At 37.0% G+C, this 14,433-nt stretch overlaps 1 protein-coding gene across 1 annotated transcript in view; it reads left to right on the forward strand.

Moving 5' to 3' along the window:
• Positions 1–14,433, forward strand: part of LRP1B (LDL receptor related protein 1B) — a 1,171,881-nt gene that overhangs the window by 1,014,236 nt on the left and 143,212 nt on the right. Inside the window, 1 exon segment of the mRNA XM_067549510.1 lies at positions 295–414. Within this exon segment, the coding sequence (XP_067405611.1) occupies positions 295–414 (120 nt within the window).

The raw sequence follows: 14,433 nt of genomic DNA on the forward strand, positions 1-14,433 counted from the left end.
TCAAATTTAAGTCATGTTAAAAATGTTCTTGTTTGTAATTAGTGGATCACCACCATAAATATTGTGCTTTCTCTCATTTGGACAATGCTATTATTTATCATTATATAATCAAAGGATTTAATAATAAGTTAATGCACTAAAACAGATTGCTATTTTCCTGGAGATATTACTGAAAAACACAATAGAGCTAATGGAGATCCCGTTTTTAACATTCGGCTTTTTTTATTTTAACAAAAAATGTTTTGAGTCTTAGCAGAAATTTTTAGCTTTCAAAATAACTCCCTTTCTTTAAAGCGGAAAACAGCTGTTCTCCAGACCATTTCCAGTGTAAAACTACAAAACACTGTATTTCTAAACTGTGGGTATGTGATGAGGACCCAGACTGTGCAGATGGATCAGATGAAGCAAACTGTGGTGAGTAGGATAACAGTCACGTAAAGGAGTGCAGTCAGAGACTTTTTGTTTAAAAGTAGTGACAATAAAAATACTTTATTAAAATATCATATTTCTAACACCAGTATCTTTATAACTTTTGCTCAAGCAGACTTTTCTCATTTTTTAAAATTTATTTTGTATTCTCTTACCACAAATTGTAAGAGAAAGTTGCAATGATATTAAATATATCCTGTGTCGTTATTTCAAAGTAATTGATAGAATAGCTTTATTTTGTCTGTGAAATCTGTCTTGAAGCATCTGCTTTATGGACAGCAGTATAAAACAAATGTCTCATCTGAAATGTTAGTGGCTTCGCTTCTTAATTCTTATTGTAGAATCACCCAATGCCTACTAATTTCTTCTGCATAATTTATGATAATAATAACTGCTGTAAACATCTGAGTAGTTTAACTAGGTTACAGTGTGTATAATAAACAGATTTTTATCAGCAATCACAGAAGTACTGAAGGAACATTCCAGACTAAGACAGGTCTCACAAGGTATTAGCTGAGTATACATCCAGTGCTAAGCAACCTGAAAGAAGAATTTTGTAGTGACATTTATGAATCCAATAATAAACCGGAAAAAGCTTATTTATTTTCTTTGGGAATATTTTTGTCGTTGTTGTTTATTGCTCCCCTTTGCACAAAAGGTAAAATCCTTAGCATGTTTTGCATTTACCTGAAAGGTGACTTGAAAGATTTTATAACTGATAAGACCTGAGCTCATGTTTTTTCTAGTAACAGTTAAAGATAGAATTTAAAAGAGTAAAAATAGTACAGACTCCTAGAGTCACTGCCTGCTTTCCATACTACTAATGTCATCAAACACTTCAGGACAAACAGCAAACCTGGATGTTGGTAAGTAAGTGAAAGAGGAATTTTCAGTTTTGGTAAGTAAGTGAAAGAGGAGTTCTTCAAGAGGGATTCTTCATATTCACACTCTCCAGCTTCCCCTCTTCTCTGGAGTCCTAATAGCTGATGGGACATGGAGGAGCAGTGGACAGAATGAGGCAGTTGGAATGCCATGGCCCCTTTTATAGCATCATCCTCAGAACATTTGTGAACACTGAGAGGAGGAATCAGAGGGATGTGTGAGTGCTCAATTAAGCACTGCTAATTAAAATTTCTCCATTTAATTTGCACCTGGTTGGCAGATCCCATGAGTGTGAATATGCAGGATTTATCTTGAAGAATTCCAGTTATAGGTGTGTATCCTTCATTTTCCAGTTCTGTGAAACAATATGATACAAAAGTATAAACACTGTTGTCCTGTTTAACTCTTGTAGGCTCAGGGACACTTCTGTAAACAATACTCAGTAATTTGTAAAGTGCTGGAATAATTTAATCGACTAAATAATATGTTCATCCTTTATTTTTTTTTCATTTATTTCCATATTATCCTCATGTATTCAGAATGGCAAATAGTATAAATAAGTGACTTGCTTCAAAAAATAGCACATTACTACTAAAAAAAAGATGCTGAAGTTAGGTAGTTCAGTGTTTGTGATTTTGTATATATGGTTCTGTACAAATGTGTTAAATAAAAGAAGTATGCAGTGTTGTTGTAGCCGTGTTGGGCCCAGGATATCAGAGAGACAAGACAGGCGAGGTAATATTTTTTATTGGACTAACGTCTGTTGGTGAGAGAGACAAGCTTTCAAGCTTACCCAGAGCTCTTCTTCAGGTCTGGGAAAGAAAGAAAGGAGAGATCAGTGTAAGCTTGAATGCTTGTCTCTCTCACCAATGGATGTTGGTCCAATAAAAAGATATTACCTCACCAACCTTGTCTCTCAAATAATAGAAGTATCATACCAAACTCTATGTAAGCCTAAAAATTGTCTTACAATCAGAATTACTTCGTTTAGAATAATACAAATCATCCCAAGGCTATAAGTAGCTTATGAAAATTGCTAAAATAATTTTGAATCAGCCATTTTATTATGAAAGGCCAATATAATAATTAACAGTAGCAGCACGGAAAATGAGATTTCACTAACTCAGTATAAATCTGATGGCATTAATGATTTTGAACCATATGGCATCCTCTCGGAGAAGGGGAAAGAAGAATTTGTTAAGTGAACCTTGCAAAATTGTCTTCTTTTTTTCACACCTAGGGAGAGAGGTATGGGAGGGCTACGGAGGGAAGATCCATAGGAAAGAGATCCCACAGTCCTCTTTTGTATTAGGCTTCTCCTATCCCAAGGACCTATATTGTCTGTAAAGATACTATTCATTGGGTCTCAACTCCCTAATGTGAGACAAACCAAAATCCCTGGTTCTTGACTGTGGAGTAAGGAAAACTATTCAGCATCTTTAAACCATGCAGCTGAGGTAGAACAATAACTGTAATACATGAACTTGCACTACCTTAGAGTCAGTCACCAGTTTGCAGGGATATTAGATTTGCTTGCAAATATCATCCCAAGAATTGAGGCACTCCATGGAGACTCCTTTGAATCCAGCACAAGATTAGCTGGAGTTCCTCAACTGGCAAATCCTCAAAGCAACAGTGTGTCAGCCAAGATGGCTGAGCAGTGAGTCCATAGGTGCCAGATACACTGGCATAAATCTAGCTTCCCCCTGGCAAGTTCAGTGAGGTAGCTTAATCACCAAAGTGCTGTATGTCATTACTCACAAAACCCTATCACTAGAGGACTTCTCTAACTGATAGGTCTCTAAAGCACTTGAACACTTGGTGCTTGCAGTTGGTAGTTCTGAGTTCCAACTCATTTGATGCGGTGAACCATAACAAAGCTCAAGGCACAAAGCACAGAGAGAGAATAGCAGCAATACTATACACTGGTTTTGAAGCCCCCAACTTCATCAGACTTTGAAATGAAGCCTCTAGAACCTCTACCTCTTATTTGCCCAATAAATGTTCATAGTACAAGAATGGAGTATCCATCTTCCCATTATATGATCATAATTAGATTTACATAAAATATTAGCCATGAGAAACAGAGGTCATTAACACTTTGCATTTTTCTTATTTGTGACCATATGGACATTTCAGGATTTTTTAAAATATGATTCTTGACCACTGGAGTAAGACTGCACTGAATAGATATTTTCTAAGGAGCCAGTTACCTCCTTGGCACTGGGAGTTGGATTTCACTAACATCCAGAGCACCCCAGCAGTGGACGCTCTGGAAACCACTGGCTTGAAAAGATTAGACAAGAATGATGATCTAGAACTATGATAGACAAGTGTATGATCCTTGTAATAATATGAAAAGTCACAATGTTTATATTGAAAACAAATACTAGTCTGGAATTGTCGAGTTTCTTACCTTCTTTTTTGACATCAGAGATGGAATTTACAGCTTGTTGACAATGCAAAATTATTCATCTACTCAGATTCATTCTTTGGATCACTGCTGCAACTATGTCATTTTTAGTATCTACTCAGTGATGGAAGAAGTTCACTGGTTGTTTCTGCAGTAACCATGAAAATATTTTCAGAAATGCAATGGACATTCAGAGTTGAAAACATCAAGGCAATTTATTTTTAGGTTGGGACTATATGTGAAACTTACTTGTGTATTTCTGGTGAAACACCTGATTAAGTTATTCAAAATAAGGTGTTTTTTAAAGAAGTCCACTGATAGTTTGATATAATATTTTAGTTGCCATTAACTAAATGAGCAAATAAATACAAATCTTTTTGCAAATTGACAGCATTCTTATTGCCTCAAATAAATGAACAATCTTTGTGGAACAACTCTAGCATTGCTGCCAAAGGATTGGCCTCTCAGGTTGATACAAAAGCTTCATTTCTCCCTGAATATGTAAGGTTTCATAAACATGAGAATTCCCTAGAAAGAAAGAAAAGAAAGAAAGAAAGGTTTACTGATCCTGAAACTTTATTCAGAGAACAATTTATTAAAATTTGTATAGACAAAACATTAATTTTTAGAAGAAAAATATTTTCAGTAGGATCTACTTAAAGTAAAAGTAATTCCAATAAGTAAGTAAAGGGTGAAGAGCAGCTGACTCATCCCTGGAAAGAACATGTGACACACATGTGTCTTGGAAAATGCACTAGTAGGTGATACTCATACTGAGGCTTGTGAGCCACAAGTGACTCTTTAATGTGTCTCCTGTGACCTTTTGCAGCACATAATATTAAAACAGTGTGTGATTTAATTGTTAACCAGCCTAAGTTACTAATTAACCAGGATGCTTTTACTATGTTGTTAACCAGTTGTAGTTCATAGATTTTGCTCCACCTCAGTGGAATATTAGATATTAAAGCACTGAACTGTCATTTTTGGTATAGATCATCCCCCTTAAATTTTGTGCTTTGGAATTTTGACAATTTATTTAAATGAGTAAATTTTGAAACCTTTCCAATTACTTCTATTTCTTGGAAAATTTTACTAATTGAGAGAGTCACTGTGACTTCCAGTATGAGAACTTTTTCAAATCTGAAATTTTACAAAGTATTTTAGATTAAACATTGCAGGGAAAATTGACTGTCCTCACACCACTGTATCCTGAAAATGAAATTACATGTTTCTTGGACAGGAACGTATTGCAGTATGTTAATAAGAAACATGACAAAACTTCACTTCTAGTTTTTTTATGGTACGCTAGAGGTAATTTTTGCTTAATATGCTTGATTACAAGTGATAGGAACACAGATTAAGTTTCTTGGATATGTACTACTGAGAATAATGTCACAATATTTACTTACATAAACACTGACCATTTTATGGAACACATGTTGCCCTTCCACTATCTGCATGGAGGTCCCCAAGAAGCAGTGAAACTCTACAGTATTCACTCTGTGAGGTGGAGGAAGAATTACCCTGTATCTGATTTGGAAGTCTGCCTACAATCCTTCTCTGCATCAAATATCAAAGAGCCCTTCTATACTTCTTTAGGGGTTACCTTCCACTAAGTCCACATTCAATTTCAGTTTATTGGAGAACTAGATCATTATGGGTCACCTGCACTGGACTCCAACAACAAGAAGGTGCCAGCAATTAGGTTGGCAGCCTTCCTCCTACCCCCAATGAAGTTCCCACATTGTTAACTCTTTCCTCCCTAACATCAGCCACTGCCTATTTAGTACCCCATTTCCTCTATACCCTATTTCCTCTGAATAACTCAAGTACCTATTATGATATTTTTTGTTGATGATTACCAAATCTCCACGTTCCCGATGCTTCACACATCTTCTGCATTGTCAACCTCTGAAGATCTGGCAGCTTTGTTGCACCATTTCAGAACAATTTACCAGTTACCCTTGGGAAAAGGTCCTCAATCTGTCCTAAAACTCTCTAAGGATAACATGAACCCCCTTACAAATTCTCAAGTCATTTTCACCTAGGTGTACAATAATTCATAGATTTTTAAGGCCAGAAGGGACATTAGCCCTTTTGGTGATAGTCTGGGACCACTGTGATCTCCTGTAATCTGGACTCCCTGTATAACACAGACCTTCCTCAAAACAATTCTTTTTAAAGATCATATCTTTTAGAGTAACATCCAATCTTGATTTAAAAATTGGCACTGATGGAAAATTGACCATGACCAATTGTTCTAGTGGTTAATTACCCTCACTGATAACAATTTACATCTTATTTCTCATCTGAATTTGCCTAGCTTCAATTTCTACTTATTGGATCATGTTATACCTTTGTCTGCCAGACTGAAGAGCCCAGTATCAAATACTTGTTCCCCATGAAGGTACTTATACACTGCAATCAAGTCATCCCTTAGCCACCTTCTCTTTGTTAAGCTAAATAGACTGAGCTCCTTGACACTATAATGCATGTTTTCTAATCCTTTAATTGTTTGTATGGCTCTTCTCTGAACCCTCTCCAATTTATCATCACCCTTCATGAATTGTGTTCCAGTAGTGGTCACACCAGTGATAAATACAAAGATAAAATGACCTTTCTTCTCCTACTCAAGAATCCCATGTTCATGAATCCAAGGATCACATTAGCCCTTTTGGTGATAGCGTCGCACTATGAACTCATGTTCAGCTGATTATCTACCTTGACTCCAAATCTTTTTCAGAGTTACTGTTACCCAGAATAGAGTCCCCTATGTTGTAAGTATGACCTGCATTCTTGTTTTCATGATATGTATTTTTATGTTTAGCCATAACAAAACACATGTTGTTTGCTTGTGCCCAGCTTACCAAGTGATCCAGATCACCTTGTTTCAGTGATCTATCCTCTTTACTATTTACTACTCTCCCAATCTGTGTTCTCTGCAATCTTTATCAGTGATGATTTTATGTTTTGTAAAATTTTAAATATGGCTATTTTTTAAAACAAACCTAACTAAAATTCAATTACATAGCTTCAAGTTTAATGTAATACAGATCTATAAATGTTCTTTGTGTAAACAGAAACTCAGTATAGTTCTTTTTAAAAATCCTTACAAAGTAAAGCTCTTAGTATAAAGGATAATTCCTTTTTGGCTTAAGTGTTTCATAGTCGCATTTCTTTTGCTCAGTCAACATTTCCTAACATATGGTACTGGAGATATTACATTGAATGAATTGTTAGGTTTGAGTATTTGCTGTAAAAAGATGTGCAAGGCAGAAGAGACACACATTGGTCTTTGTAGCTCTGACTGGATTCAGTCTTTCAAGTTTAGCTTTATTCTTAAATTCTTGAAGTAGAACTAGAAAATGGAGTTACTATTTAATTATCAGAATTCAGTTGTCTGATAATTGATATTCTCTGTCCAAACGAGTAAAAATTAGGGGCCAGATGGTGCTACTCTTAGGCCTGGTCTACACTGACACCAGCAGTCGATGGGAGATACGCAAGCTATATACTGTAGCTTGCATATCTCCCATCGATTTACTTACGTTGCCATATCACAGCATCTTCATTGCACTGCATCACTGGGAGATGTCCTTTGGTCAATGCAGCCTACTCTTTTCGGAGGGGGTGGATTTATTACATCGACCAGAGAGCACTTCCAGGATCAATTGTGTGGGTCTCTACAGCCCACTCAGTTGATCCTGCTGCATCAATCTGTTCAGTCACAGAAATGTAGACATGCCCTTACTCACGCTAAGTAGTACCTTACACCAGAAGAAGTGCTATTGAGACTACAGTATAAGCAAAGTACTATCCAGTCTGAATAAATTATCGTGATGCAGCCTTAGGTTTGCATGTATTGTATTTTACAGATTGGATATTACATAATAATATATCCACACAAGGATGATTTGTGGGGCATGGTTCTATACTATCTACCTTTTATGTTAGGATAGATTTGGGTATTTATGGGCCAGACAGGTTGTGGATTTTTAAAATTACTTATATATGTCCTAGTCTTGCTGAAAGATGCAGTCTATAAACCTTAAAATAAACTACCTGTACCACCATTCTAGAACCTTCTGAATATAGCATCACCACCTTGCCTGTTCTCTTTTTGGGACCAGAGGCAACATTTCAGGAGCATATATCCAAGGGGGTGGATTTAGTGCTAAATGTGGAGTCTGCTGCACAAACACATGGATTACAGTCCAAAAGCTAAGGAGACTAACTGCAACCTGAGTTATCAGTCTCCTTTCCCCCACCACCTTCTCCCTCCCCCCACAATCCCTGCCCCATCCTTATTCAAATGTTGGCTTCATATAAGAAAAAGGGGAAATTATTTCAGTGCCACAGAAAGCTGCCCTCACCTTCCCCCCAAAAAATCTGTTCAGGGCACCATCATTCAAGCAAATGAACTGCTCCATGGTTTCTTTTGAGTCAAGTAACTCTACTTGTCAGAAAAATCAGATATTTGTCACCTAGCTCTCCAACAACTCTCCTATCTACCGTCATCTGCATATCTCTGCCATCAGATAACTCAAAGTGATTTATTGGGCTCTAATTAACTTGAAGAAAGACATACAGGAGAAGCACATCTTGTTTATAATAATAAACTTCTAAGGGAAAATAAAATGATCCGAGCAGAACAAAAAAGCTTTCAAATTCTTGAAGTGAAGAGAGCAGAACCATCTATCCATCACTGTGTATCAAGAAAAATTAAATATTTCTGTCTGACCAAAATAAACTAAGGGGAATGGGGCCAGTATTCAGTCAATAATACTAGAGTTTGACCTTTCTAAATCCAGATAAAACTAAAAGGTTCAAGTCTTTTTTTCTCCATATCAAGGACTCAGTCCCACAAGGTGGTAGCAGACAAGAGAATTCTGTCCCATGTAAGAAGCAAGAGATAATATGTTGTAGTCTCTTGTCCTTAGTGGATAGGTGAGATACAAGAGAGCTGAGCTTCTGGTAGGTAAGTGATAAGATATTGGTGTCTGGCCAGTTAGGATGGTGGAAATGAAAAGTGATCTGTGATAAATCTGCGGGACACATTTGGTGGGTGAATATTAGTTATGGTTATTTGTAGCCCACATTAGAAATTTCTTTATGATGCAGGATGGCTTTCCGTTCAGAAGACTGAGATTAGATAGGGATATGGAGACAGTATAAAGGCAGTTCTTAGAATATGTAATGTGATAAATTACACATGTACATTTATTTAAGAGATTTTTTATGGTTTGAATATTTACCTTTCCATACTTTTACATGCTTTGGATATGTTAATTGTAATATTGCTTAGTATGCAAGCATAGTAGCATTCTTACTAAAGTTACTCATTGTTTTTGTCTGTGAAGTAATGTGTGGAGCAGTGATTGGTGAACCTCAAAAGATCTGGACAAGCCCAAAATAGTTTGCATATCCAAACTTTACATTGTAACCAGTTGGATATATGAAATTAGACAGGAAGTTATGTGTACTTCCTCTTTGCATTTGAACCACAAATATCTCACAATATTTCAGCACAATAGTTCCAATTGGGCAGGAACTAGAAGTGTAAAACCTAGGAAAATGAAAAGAAAGAAGTGCGGAGCAATCTTTTTTAATCCCCAGAAATGTTCTGTGTGCAATTAATTCTTATTTTATCAAAAAAGGTTTAACCATTCTTAATGTTTTATGGTGTATGTACTATGCTGGTACGGTGTTATAGAAATGTTTAAAAGGCAAAGGGCAAGAAATTATTTTTTTTAGTATATAGATGTTAAAATAGTTAAATATGTTTTGGATGGTTGATTAACTAATGAATGCTGGACAAAATTCTGTTGCATTATACCAATATAAATGTAAATAATTTCACCGGAATCAGTGGAATGATTCCAGATTTACACTAGTGTAACAGAGACCATATTTGGACCCACTGTGTAAAATTAATATATTAGTATTTAATCAGTAGTTTTTCCTACTTTCTCATGAAAAAGATTCAGGTCAGTTACATGCTATTGATCAGGTCATTCAAGTGAATCACACACAGACAAAAGGATGGATGTAAGTAGCAGTCTGCAACTTTATTAACTTAACAATTTGGAGGGGCACTATCCACCCATGCGCTCTCATATACCAGGCATTTAATTGGGTCAAGTATAGGATTTAAATGGCTTCACACCGTATAACCAATAACTCAGGGTTGACTCTCTTCAGCCAAACCCCTAGGACTCACCCCACTTCTGAATTCTCTCACACTTCCTATTATGAGGGAGTCGAATGTGCCAAAGGGTGCTTCAGTCTGCAAAGACCTCATGTCTCTCATTTTCCTTACAGGCAAAAGTTGCACCAGTCACACACTGTCTGCAAGTTGTGACAGACTGAACATTCCTATATTCCTCCTTGTATTACATTCCTATTCTTATTCCTTTTAAACTAAAATATGAGGAAAGTGAAAAACTCTTTAGACCACTGCCAATTTGGCTCAACAGGAAAAAGTTCCTTCCTTATCCCAAAACAGCCAATTGGTCACACATACAGCATCGTGAAAATATAACTTGATACACCTCAACTACAGTGAGGAGTGGTAGGACACTAATAGTAGCAAGAAGGTCCCTGGACAAGGGAGAACCATTGTATTTAAGCAAGAAACTGCTTCCAAAAGTTGCGGGAAGGGGGAATGTATGTGCACGTACTCGGGCACACCTGGGATTTTTTTATGCACAGAAACATAGTCCATTATGAAACCTAGTTTTACAAATGGGTCTGTTTCCCAGAACAAATAATTGAGTCAAATGCACCTAAAAAAAGAAAGGATTTTGTCATGGAGGTGTTGCTAAACTTGTAAAACCTATCATTTAAAATGTACATCTAGCAGAACGTATGTCCTGTTAATTGTACATTTCAGTTATACATGGTGTAGTGACTATTTTTTAAAAGAAAATATTGATAATAAAGAAAAATATAGCTCTGTAATTCTAACATGTTGTATCATACTGCTTAATCATATATTTAATAAAAGGGATTAAGGGCCTGATTTTTAAAGGAATTTAGGCCTCTAAAGATGCAAATATGCACCTAGGGTAATTTCAAAAGTGCCTGTCCTTAAAATGATTTTCAAAAGATTTTCACCTAGATGCCTAACTCTCCCTGGGTGCCTAAGTGCATCTCTAGGTGCCTGTGTTGTGGTATATAATCGCCACAATGTCAGTGACAAGGTTATGGAGAGCTGGAGAATCCAATTAGCCAGTTCTGTGGTATTTGAATGGGAGACAGGTAATTAAGGATTAGACCCAATTGGGGCGAGTAAGACTGGGTTGTTCCTGTAAAGGAAGGACTGCAGGGTCAATAGTGAAGCAGGGATGTGGGAAAAATTACATAATTCCTAACTAAAAATATAAAGATGGGGGATGTCACCTCCCTGTGGAGTGCAAAGTGGTTCAGAAAGTGCTGGAGATATAATAAGAGCTAGGAAACTACCTAGTGGAATGCAAAAACAGAGAACAAGTAGGGAAGTTGCTTAAGACAAAGGTGCTAGGAAAGCTAAAAATAGTTATCAGCTCCCTAGGTTCCTAACTGAAATGAGAGGGGTAATATATGGTGTGCTACTTGAAATGTCAGAAGAGGAAATAAAACAAGTAATAGATGACAATAACGTAATATATGCTACGACTTTAATTAGCAAAAGAGATAATAGCAATCTCTCTGCAGCTAGTTGGTCACATTTAGGGGAAGGACACTTCCAGATAGAGTAATTTTAGGGAATCAGATGTTCTGGACTGAACTGTATATACTTCCTCTGTTGAGATGCTACAGATGTCAAAAATTTGGTCACACAGGAAATAATTGCAAAGGCAAATTAAGATGCAGCAAATGTGGAGGTGACCATTCATAAATAATTGTGAAGAAGGGACAGAATGAAAATGTTATGGAGGAAATACAGCTCAGTATGTGGAGGATGTACTTTGCACGTGCTTAGCACATCTTGCCTTATTTTGTCACTGGGACAGTAATTGCATGTTAAAATGAGCTAAGGAAGGAATGGCAAGAACTATGGCCACATGAAACGAAGGGGGGGGAATCTGTGAAGTATACCCAATAGCTGAAAATGTTGATCTAATCCAAGACCCTGACAGGAAGAGCAAAGAGGCTCTATTCAGAATTTTAATAGGTCATTGTGGAATAAATAGTAATCTGTTTCTAATAAACAAACATAAGGATTGACTATGCAAAACATGGATAGGATAGATCATCTCTTATAGAATTGTAAAGACTCTACCAGTGAAAAGATATGTTTATATGGAAAACTCAGAAGCCTTAGAGTAACAATATTTTCTTTGCAAAACCTATCCAGAATACAAGGAAAAATGGGTCTAATTAAAAAGGCTATCCTCCAGTTCTTTAAGAATACTGGGAAAGGTGACAGACTTTAAGTCGTAATCTATCTTCAAAGTCCAGTGAATGGCGGTCAAAGATTGAGGAAGTGAGTTTGCTGCACCACAAAACCCAGGAAGATGAAAAATAGAGGAGGACTGAGAGAGAAGAGCTGCAGTAGGTAGCTTTTACCCTGGAACTGGCCCTGAGAGGAGAAGATAGCTGGAGTAAATGGGTTCTAGGCAGCTTCTAGAAAGGCTGAGAACTTCCAAGAAGAGGCTCCTCAGCAGCAGACAATCAGGAAGCCATACAAGGGGTCAGACTTTCCAAAGGAGAGGACTAGAGGACATAGCCCTGGGAAAGGCACCTGTGGATAAACGGTGGTGGGAAGCAGCAAGAGCTTTTAAGGAGAGATCTTCACTAGTTAAACATAGCATCCCTGGGTTAGAATCCATAAAAGAGTACAGGCCTGGGTACCCCTACCATCCCCAGAAAGGGTAATATGAAATCATCCTTAAGAAAGAGTGGGCAAGGACTATAGAACCCAGGTCAGGGTTGAGATTGACAATCCGATATAGGGTCAAAGGACTTTTCATCTGTGGGACTCTATTACCCCAAAAGGGTGAGATTATGAACAACCTGGCTGGAGGAATGGAGTTGTGAGAAGCTGACTGTGCTGAGATGAGCAGCTGTCTGGCATGGAAAACTGAGGCAGAGTTGCTGCAACACTGCACCCAGTCACATGGGGAAGCATTGGCTAGTGAGTTAGCTCCGTTATAGAGACTAAATACCTTTAAAAATCTGGTCCTAAGCATTAATAGTGTCTTAGGTCTCAATTCAGCAAAGCACTTAAGAATGTGCATAACTTTAAAAATTTGCCTAAGTGCTTTGCTGAATTGGGACCCTAATTTACTAACCTTTTATTAGTATCAATAATGTTCGTATTTTAGTATTAATGATATATGTTATCACAGTGCTCAGAAGGTCCACCTGGGACTGGAGCCCCATTCTGTTGAGTATCCTACAAAGACTGATAGGGATGATGCTTGTCACAAAGAGTTTACAGTCTAAAAGACACAGACAGACGAATAGTCGAGATTGGGACTGTACCATGTACTCTAATAGTTATTTATTAGTCAGGATCTTTGGTGAAAGCAGACGGTTTGTTTCTGGAGTTGGAAATTTAAAGGACCTGCTTTGCTGCTTAGATTTATTATCCTGATAAATAAATAAATAAATACTTTAGATTTAATTATTTTTTTGCTGTTAGATGGTCAATTTTTTAATTGTAATATTCTTAGCGTACCTAATGCTTTTTGTATGGGTGTATTGTATTGTTTAAATATAAAGAAAGAAAGAAACATACAAGTAAATTAATATGAGGATCAATTGCCACAGTTTTGTTAGTTACATGTTTTGTTGTTGTTTGGTTGTTTTGATTTGAGGAGGAGTCAGAGCCTGTGTGTGTATAAAATATATATAGTCATAATACATCATGATCATCATGCAGGGTTTTGTAGGGATCATGGCAGAAGGGAGTCCTAAAGAGAAGTTTGAAAAAGGAAAAAGTAATGGGTGTATGAATTTTATCAATAAGTTTTCCCATGTGCAAGAAGCAGCCTAGGAGAAAGTGGTGAAGTATTTGAGGAAGAAGCTCACTAGTGGGTAGAAATGTTTGGGAATATTGCAGCAAAAGCAGGAGTGAACACTGCAACAATAAATTACTAGATTAGCTAGGTAGGGCCTGTCGAGCTGGTGAAGGTAAAGGTGAGGACCTCTACAGACCAGGGTACATATTCATGCTAAATCACATTAAAAATTATTTTGATATCTTATTCTAGCTCCTAAGTTTGCACAAAGCCAGGCTGAAGCACAAGCACAGCAAGCAGCTGTTTGGGGCACATCATCAAATGAAACCAATGCAATTCATGGAATGGTCCTATCCACTTCACAGGCAGAGGAGTTTGCTTGACTGAAGCTATTGTTATTAGTCCCTCTTCTTCATGACCGCTTAATTTAAACGCCTCAGGGGACATTAATGGCATCATAAGGTCTAAACTAACATTCTGTAAAACAGCCCTAATGGGAATTCAAGAAATTCCCATTGAAATTCCATTGCATGGACATTTAATTTTAAAAATGTCATTTTGTGGCTTTTATAAAAAACAATTTATAGATGTGCTTTTATGTAAAGAAAACATGCCACTGGTTTCCCCCTCTCTCCCTTGAACCTGAAGGAATAAAGTACAAAAGAAAAAAAAAATGGAAAGACAAACAAAACACAAAAATAGCTACATCCCTTTGGAGGAGTGCTGCTGCTGCTGTTCAGAACTGCTCATGCATCCACAAAA

Source organism: Emydura macquarii, unplaced genomic scaffold, assembly GCF_026122565.2.
Source record: "Emydura macquarii macquarii isolate MOO-44397 ecotype Brisbane River unplaced genomic scaffold, CSIRO-AGI_Emac_v2 contig_1253, whole genome shotgun sequence".
Lineage (NCBI taxonomy): Eukaryota > Metazoa > Chordata > Testudines > Chelidae > Emydura > Emydura macquarii.